Below are 9,173 nucleotides of genomic sequence, written 5' to 3' on the forward strand. Positions count from 1 at the left end.
TCAATGCTGTGTTAAAACAAAGTCTTTATTGATTAGAAAGGGAATACCCGTAGGGTCAGTGGGCAACATGGCTGTAAGGTACAAGGCCAATTTGCAAAGAATAGAATTTTGGGGATTCTTTTGTATACAGGAGCAAAATCATTCTTCAGATGTCGAGATGTTTGTATTCAAAGAGGTTCCGGAGAGTTTTGTAAATAAGAGAGGAATTTCCTGTTAATCATTTGTATCTCAGGTTATCTCCTTCAATCTCTCCTAAGACATGAATTTCCTGTTAATCATTTGTATCTTGGGCTATCTCTTTTTGACCTCATCACCCATACTAGCTGGGTATTTGGGAGCAAGTCAATTAACCTCATAGAGCTCTGGGTTCTCTATATTTATAGAGAAAGGGATGACATATATTAGGAGCTATTCCTTCACATAGGCTCTTCCTTTGCTAGTCAAATCACAAATCACATCCCCGTACAATTGATATGCTAAGGAATTTGCTTTCATTTAATCTTTGCTCTTAAGTTTTAAGAACTAACACTTTTCCCTTTTTTTGCATCTCCCAAAGTATTAATAGATTCCTGATTTTTTTTTTTTTTTGCATAGTTTGTCATTAGCCTAGAGTTTTCAGCAATCTGCTTGTTTCTCCTTTCTAAACATTTAAGCACTTTCCCCAAAATTACTGAGTTGTTCTCTGAATGTATCTATCAGTACAATGAGTGTGGTCATACCATTTCCTATTTCTTCCCATGTCTTGGACTTTAGGTCCCTCTTAAAAGTATCTATTCTTTGATCATCATTTTTGCTCATAAGGAGTGAGAATCAAGAAGTTAATAAAAGTAATTTCTTCTCTTACAACACAGAGAGTAATGAATTTTGATTGCTTTTTTTCCTCCCAGATTCCAGTATTCTGACGACAAGGTGTAAAAACTTGGATTGGACACCAAAACCAGACGTTTCTCTAGAAGAGCTCTCTAAGGAGATAATCACTAACATCGATCCCTTTTCTTCTAAATTGGAAGAAGCGTGGGAATGTGATGTCAGGTCAGAGAAGCAGAAGAGCATCTCGAATAGACCGTCCAAGGCAGTAACTAGAATTCAGAGAAAAACTATTGATAAGTTAAATGCTTGTGATTTTAATACATTTGGGAGAAAGTTTAATCTAGTATCACTCATCATTCCATCAGAGAAAGTTCCAACAGGAAAAAGTCTCCAGAAATATGATACACTTGATAAAAACTTCAAAGAGTTTTCAGACTTAAATAAAGATAATAAAATTTCCTCTTCTATTGGTAAATATAGTAAATGCAGAAAGCTCTTAAATTCTCACTCAAATGTTATTCAGATTCATACTGCACAAAGATCCTGTGACTGTAATGAATGTGAGAAATTCTTCACTAATAGCTCAGTCCTTAGAAACCACCTAAGCAACTACACTGGAAAGAAACCTTGTAAGTATAATGAATGTGACAAAGCCTTGAAGTTGAAGCACTCTGTTTATGAACATCAGAAAATTCATTCTCAGACAGGAGAGAAAACCCATATATGTAGTGACTGTGGAAAAGCCTTCAGTTATAAGTCTGTACTTTGGATTCATCAGAGAACTCATAAGTGGGAGAAATCTTATAGATGTAATGAATGTGGAAAAACCTTCAAGCACCGGTACTTGTGTACTGAACATCTGAGAATTCATACTGGAGAGAAGCCTTATAATTGTACTGATTGTGGGAAAACATTTACCCACAGAACATCACTATTTGCACATCAAAAAATTCATGTTGGAGAAAAGCCTTATAAATGTACCGACTGTGGGAAAGCTTTTGTCTACCGGGCAACACTTACTGATCATCAGAGAATTCATACTGGAGAGAAGCCTTTTAAATGCACCTTATGTGAGAAAACATTTAGCCGTAGGTCATCATTGAGTGTTCATCAGAAAATTCATACTGGAGAAAAACCATACAAATGTACTGAATGTGGAAAAGCCTTTGCCCACAAGGGAACGTTTACTGAACATCAGATTATTCATACTGCAGAGAAGCCTTACAAATGTAATGAATGTGGGAAAACTTTTAGCCGGAAAGCCTATCTTACTGACCATCAAAGAATTCATACTGGAGAGAAGCTTTTTAAATGTACCGAATGTGAAAAAGCTTTCAGCCTGAGGCCATCACTTATAATGCATCGGAAGATTCATAGTGGAGAAAAACCATACAAATGTACCGACTGTGGCAAAGCCTTTATCTACAGGGGAGCACTTAATGAACATCAGAGAATTCACAGTGGGGAGAAACCCTTTAAGTGTACTCAATGTGGGAAAGCCTTTAGCAGCAAGGGCAAACTTCGCAAACACCAGAGAATTCATATGGGCGTGAAACCCTTTATTTGTAATGAATGTGGTAAAAGCTTTATTAAGAGATCCACTCTTACTAATCATGAGAGAATTCATATTAGAAAGAAACCTTTTGAACATCCTAAATGTGGAGAAACATTTTTCTATAAGAAATTCCTTACTGAACATGAGAGAAATGATACTGGTGAAAAAGATTTAGAGTGTAAGGAGTGTGGCAAAATCTTCAAGCAGAGGAACTATCTCACTATTCATCAGATGATTCATACTGCAGAGAAGCCTTTTGAATGTACTCTGTGTAAGAAAACTTTCAGCCATAAGGCAGCTTATAGTCGGCATAAAAAAATTCATACCGGAGAGAAAACTTTTCAATGTACCCGATGTGAGAAAGCTTTCAGCCTTAGTTCATCTCTTACTCGACATCAGACAATTCATACTGAAGATAAGCCTTTTGAATGTACTGAATGTGGGAAAGCCTTTTCCCTCAAGAGATACCTTATGGTACATCAGAGAATTCATACTGGAGAGAAACCTTTTCAATGTGCTCAATGTGGAAAAGCTTTTTGCCACCGTTCAAATCTTGCTATACACAAAGGAATTCATACTGGGGAGAAACCTTTTAAATGTACTGAATGTGGGAAAACCTTCCGCCAAAGTAAGTCTCTTATTGTACATCAGAGAGTTCATACTGGAGAGAAGCCTTTTGAATGTACTCAGTGTGGAAAAGCCTATACCCTCAGAGGAAACCTTACTGTCCATCAGAAAACTCACACTGGATAAAACCCCTCTATCTGTCAAGAATGTCGGAAAGCCTTCAGCAATATCTGAGCTACACTAGAGACATCAGAGAATTCATACTAAAGAGAAATTCTTCAGATATACCGATTGTAGAAAACCATCAACCAGATAAGACAACTTAATTGACATCAGAAAATTAAGAAGAAAAAAACATTTTGCATGTCCTGAATGGGGGAAAACCTTCAATTATAGGATTACTTTGTTCAACATCAGGGTATTCATATTGCATGAATTCATATTGCAGCAGAATCACGTAAGTGGTGAAAACCTTAAGGTAGAGAGAACATCATAGTCTAAAGCAGAGAGCTCACATTGCAGAGAGACCATCCAAATGTAATGAATGTGGGAAATCCTTTACCAAGAGCTCGATCCTAAGGAAACTGAATTCACAGAGGGGAGTCTATAACTGAGTGGATGTGGGAAAATCCACTCCTTAGTTACATTTCAGTTTTGGGAAGCATCAGAACATTCATGATTAGTAGTATCCCTCCAAAATGGATGTGGATGGAGGTGCCATCTTTCTTTGCTCTTTCTAGGTGAATGTCACACCTTCACATGATAAAAATTGTTTCGTTTTACCTTCCACTGCTCCTACCTAAGTATTTGCCATATTTACCTTTATAGTTTGAGGGGAAATTAATGTTGCAAATAATCAGTATTTCTGTGACCCATCCTTTTGCTGATTTTGACAGATTCCATTTTTCAAGGATAGGCAGTTTCTGAAGTACTGGGCCCCTTGTTTTTGTTTAGCCTTTAAACAAAAGCCACCTTGAGCTAAGGCTTTTTCCAATAGATGACTCAGGTCAGTTCAGGTCCTTGGTTTTCCTAATCAAAATTTGGAGTGATCTCATCTTTTATAGTAAAGACAATATAGGAAAGAATCTGATTGAGATGACATATTTTTCTAGCCATGATTGCATAACTATTCTCCCTAGAGCATTTCCATTTTCCCTAACTACAAACTATTCTTTCACCTAAGGATTGGACCTGTCCTTAATTCTTCCCCTCTTCCCCACTGTAGAAGTAATTGGGAGGAGCTGAGAACTACTGACTGACTTCCTCATTTAAATATCCAGCAGGGGTTGCCCTGCCTGTGCTAGGGAAGGTCCAAATGAGGCATTCAGTCTTTTTTCAGTTATGTCTGCCTCTTCATAACTTCCTCTGTGGTTTTCTTAGTGATGGGGGTTGAGGTCCCTTTAAAATTCCTTTCTGATTTCCCAACCCCCATGGCTGAATATCTGGGCCCAGCCCCCACCGGATCTGAGCTGGCTTGGGTTTTCTAAGCCCCCCACAAACCGTTTCTTCCTTATCTGAAAAGCCCGCCAAGAACTTGGAACCGCCCACAATCTTTTAGGTATAAAAGAGCCAAGCCAGAGCTCTCTCTTTGCAGGAGCCCTCCTCCCCCCCAACACACATAGTATCCTTCCGGCCATGTAAGGGTTCCTGCCCGCCCAGCGGCCACCTTGGGCCCTGGCGTCTTTCTAAGTGAACTTTACTTCCAAATTCCTATGATAAACCTTTTATTTATCGATCTAGGTTTTCGGGCCTGTAATTCATTTACAGGGGACACTGTGCCTCATAGGATCTTTGCGCTGACAAACAGGGTTCCCCCCTTTCCTTTCTCTCATCATTAGCAAAGATACTGGAGTTGGTTTACCCTTTTCTAGCTCATTTTACAGAGGAGGAAACTGAGGTAGGAAGGAATAAGTGGCTTGTCCAGTGTCCCACAGTGTGTCTGAGTGTCTGAGGCCAGAGTTAAACTCAGGAAGATGAACGTTCCTGACTCTAGGTCCAGCAGTGTGTGTGTCCACTTCACCACCTAGCTACCCTGATGCCCAAGTGATGTGCTTCTCTGTCAGACCGATGGGAAAGAAGACAGACCCAGGTTTAAAAGTTTCTGTCTACCCTTACTTTGAGTCTGGTCCATGACAGGTCCCACTGATTATTGCTAGGCTGATCAGTAAGTTGATCTCTCCAAGACTTTTGACACAAATGGAGGAGGGACTCAAAAGTTCAAGATCCTCTTAATAAATATCTTGCTTGGAAAATTGCCTCTGTTTATTATTCTTTTCTGAAATTACACTTGAGACAACTGTCTGAATTAATATACATAAAACATACCATTTTTATACGATAGTACTGTAGAATATGTAGTACTACCATGCCAGCTCTCTTACCTATCTTCTTTATAGAAAAAAGTATAGCCATCCAAAGATGAATTCATACCAGGGACTCAAGACTAATAAAGTCGGGAGGCTACTTGGCTGATAGTTAAGGGACCATGGCAAATTGGATGCTTAAGGTCAAAGTGACTCACTCAGAGAAATTTCCAGCCTCAGGGAAAAGAGAAGGGCCAGCTGAAAGAATCCATAAGGGCTTTACCATATGTCTTAATATTCCTGTCTAGGCTCTGGGCCTTCCTTTAGATATATGGGTCTGAGCATTTAAAGTTCTCTTATTACTAATCTCTCAGTTTAAAATCTCTCTTTTGCCTGTAAACTGTAGGTGACTTAGAAGTACTATCTTATTGTGTCTCCACTGCATGCATGACCTCCACTGGAAGCCACTGCCTCTTCCATCTTCCTGCACCCCAGCCTTAAGTGGGATGTGTCTCTACTCAGATTCATAATTGGTTTTTCTCTTCCTCAGTAGCCTTCTCACACTGGAGATGCCTCTGTTCCTTAATCTTCTCTTGATTGGTTAGGTTCTGCCTATGCTCAGTTCTCTTTCTGCTCTACTTTTCATTCTTTTGATGATTATGCCTTTTTTTTTTTTTTTGATGTATTAGTATTCCTATTCCTTGACATAATTTCTGAAACAAAGTGAGCACTAATGCTTTTTTTCTGTTGTATTTAGCAAATAACAAAAAAACAAAGTAGAATGCATAAAGATCACTGGATATAAAACAACCTGATTAACCCTACTGTCTTTAGGAGGAGAAATCATTTCTGCTTTAAAGTCCCCTCTTCATGGGACTGAGGAAAAAACAACTTTGGAGAAGTTGGACAATGAAAGCATTGCTTCCTTCCCTTAATAGGGAGAGAAGATGGAAATCCTCTTTCCAAGAGGGTGTCTAATTAAGGAAATTATGGTTCTGATTCGCACCTACAATAAGACACATTTGAGAATTCGCAGCTACATATTTTATTAATTAGCAGAAAAGGTAAATGCACAATTTGTGACAACAATAGCTAGTAAATCCTAATCTTAATATGATTATAGCAATATCAATATAGGTAGAATATATAGATAGAAGTAATAGAAATATGAATAGATATAAGGAGTTATAAAAATATAGATTAAACTATAGAATAAAAAATATAGATATAAGAAGTGGGAGAAAATACTAATCTGGGGAAACACCAACTCCTAAGTCTTTCACTTGGGGAATTGTGAGATACAGCTTTCAAGATCCAGATTGGGAGCAAGGGTTCCAAGCAGTGTCCTTTCTATGGTAAGGTTCCAGAGTTCTCAGAACAGAGACCTAATAAACCATTCCAGACAAAGAAGGTGGCTTCCAAGAAAGAGGCTGTCAACTATACTGTGTGTTATCCATCAAGAAAATAGCCAAATCTCACAATGGAGTTGACATGGGATGTTTGTTCTCAGATATCTGGCTAAGTGCCCAAGGCAGCAGATATTCTGTGTTTGTATAGGATTTACTATGTCTTCAACATCCAGGTTCATCTGGGGGGCACAATAGTCTATGTGAAGGGTCTGCACTGAAATATGGAAAAACCAGATTCATTTACTATTCAGAGGGAAATTATGGTACCATGCGAATTACAGTTCCCCATTCTTGTTAATATTCCCTTTAATATATCCAAGAAAAACAAGATTACAAAAAGAAAGTCAACCAACTGGAAAAGGAGATCTGGAATCTTAAGGAGGGAAACAACTCTTTGAAAATTAGCATTGGACAAAAGAAAGCCAGCAATCTTCTAAGAGACTAAGAAATAACACAAAATGTGAAGTATGAAAAAATAGAGGAGAATGTGAAACAACTCATTAGAAAACAACTGATCTGGAGAACAGATCAAGAAGAGAAAACAAAATCATCAGAAAGCTATGACCAAAACCAGAATACTACAAGAAATAATTAGAATAAATTGTCCTGCAGTGTTTGAACAAGAGTGTAAAGTAGAAAGAGAAAAAAAATCCACTGATTATCACCTGAGAGCCTTTGAGGAAAATTTTTAGGAATCTCCTATCTGGATTCTGAAACTCCCAGGTCAGAAAGAAAATATGATTAATAAGGAAAACCATTCAAATGTGGAGTCAAAATTAGAATCATTAAATCACGTGAAAGGACTACAAATCTTGAAACACTATACTGAAGAGCAAAAGAATAATGGCTAAAAATATACCTATCAAAGTTCATCCTGAATAATAAAAAACAGGATATTCAATGAATTGCCAGACTTTCAGGATTTCGTTGCAAAAGGACCTGAACCAAATAGCAAATGTGAGATACAAGATTCAAGAGAAATACATGCTGAGCATCAAAGACTAATTTCACAGGACTCAAAGACAAGGATAAACTGTTTACTTTTTATACATGAATATATGTCACATATTTTAAGATTATCATTAGTAATTGGGTAGTTCAAAAGAAATATTGGGGTAAAGTTGAGTATGATGTGATTCTAAAAAGCAAAACCATGTAGGTAAAAGTAAAAAGAATAATACAAATGAGGTGTGAGAGGAAGAACTGATATAGAGGAATTAAAGGGGGGAAGATAGCTGGTAGCTCTGGACCCCCCCCTCATTGGGAATGAGTTAAAAGAAAGAATGCATTCCTCTCTCTGTGTTTGTGTGTGTGTGTATGAGGGGGGGCTTAGCAATCTAAATTCAGAAAGAACTAAGAGGTTAAGGAGATGAGGAAGAAGAAAAGGATAATGCAGGGATTCCTTGTAGGATTAAGTAATAGGAGGACAAAGTAGTGGGGAAAAAGTAAAGCAGAGGAGTCAGGATGGATGTACACACAAAAAGATGAGTAAAATTTATTTTGTTAAAAAAAAATAATCATGATCTCAGACAGAGTTAAAGTTAAATTAGATTTAATCAAAAGAGAAAAATAGGTTACTATAAACAACCATATTAATTTTTTTTAGACTTTAATATGGTTGTTTATAGTAACCTATTTTTTAGACTTTCATTAGACAGTAAAAGGTTGGAATATTGCTGTGGTGTAGGAAATGATGAGCTGGTGGATTTAGAAAAATATGGAAAGATTTGGATATATGAAGATGTTATCCACCTTTAGAGAAACAGGACAAACATGCATGGTACGATCTTACATAGATGCATATGAATCTATATACATAAATGTGTCATACCTCCTGTGCATATGTGCATCTTTTGTATGTATATGTGTGGGTGTGTGTATCTGTGCTTAATTATAGCATCCTTGGGGAAGAGGGAAAGGAAGGAAAAAAAAGAATAAAGTTAAAAGTGCATAGCAGAGAACAAAAGAAAACCTACAAGGAAGCAAAGAACAGAGGGACAGCTTTGAGCCCAATGTGTAGCATTTATTATATGGACTTTTTTTAAAAATTCACTTATTTTTATTTTTTAAGACTTTAAAAAATAATCAATTTTTATTTTCAAAATATAGGCAAAAATACTTTTCAAGATTCACCCCTGCAAAAAAACATTTTGTTCCAAATGTCCTTCCCCCTGTAAGATCAGGTTTGGCATTTGCACTCAGGGGCATAGATGGGTACACTTTTATCACTGCTCAGAGCCCTGATTAAAAGAGGAAATTCGTAGCACAAAAGCAATACACAGTTAACAAATACAATGGCCACAATGCAGACCCTATGACAAACCGCATACGACATGGCTGGTGATGGATGAAGCATCAACATTCCTTGGCCGGGGGCAGTCACAGCTCTTCGGAATCCCGGGTGGGAACCTTAGCTAAGCAAGCTGTGCACTGCTTCCTGGCCAGACCCTCAAACTCCACACACACACACACACACACACACACACACACACACATTCTTATTTGGTACAACGCTTCCCACCGAGATTC

At 37.7% G+C, this 9,173-nt stretch overlaps 1 protein-coding gene across 20 annotated transcripts in view; it reads left to right on the forward strand.

Moving 5' to 3' along the window:
* LOC141564697 (zinc finger protein 90-like) overlaps positions 1–8,485 on the forward strand; it is a 70,815-nt gene extending 62,330 nt beyond the window's left edge. For 19 of the 20 annotated variants that reach the window (XM_074307484.1, XM_074307487.1, XM_074307483.1 and 16 more), the window contains one exon: positions 888–8,485. In XM_074307484.1, the coding sequence (XP_074163585.1) occupies positions 888–3,118 (2,231 nt within the window). In that variant the 3' untranslated portion in view covers positions 3,119–8,485. The remainder of the gene's footprint in view (positions 1–887) is intronic. The other variant, XM_074307503.1, reaches the window with a different exon arrangement.
* The last annotated feature ends 688 nt before the right edge of the window (positions 8,486–9,173 follow it).

Source organism: Sminthopsis crassicaudata, chromosome 3 (assembly GCF_048593235.1).
Source record: "Sminthopsis crassicaudata isolate SCR6 chromosome 3, ASM4859323v1, whole genome shotgun sequence".
Classification (NCBI taxonomy): domain Eukaryota; kingdom Metazoa; phylum Chordata; class Mammalia; order Dasyuromorphia; family Dasyuridae; genus Sminthopsis; species Sminthopsis crassicaudata.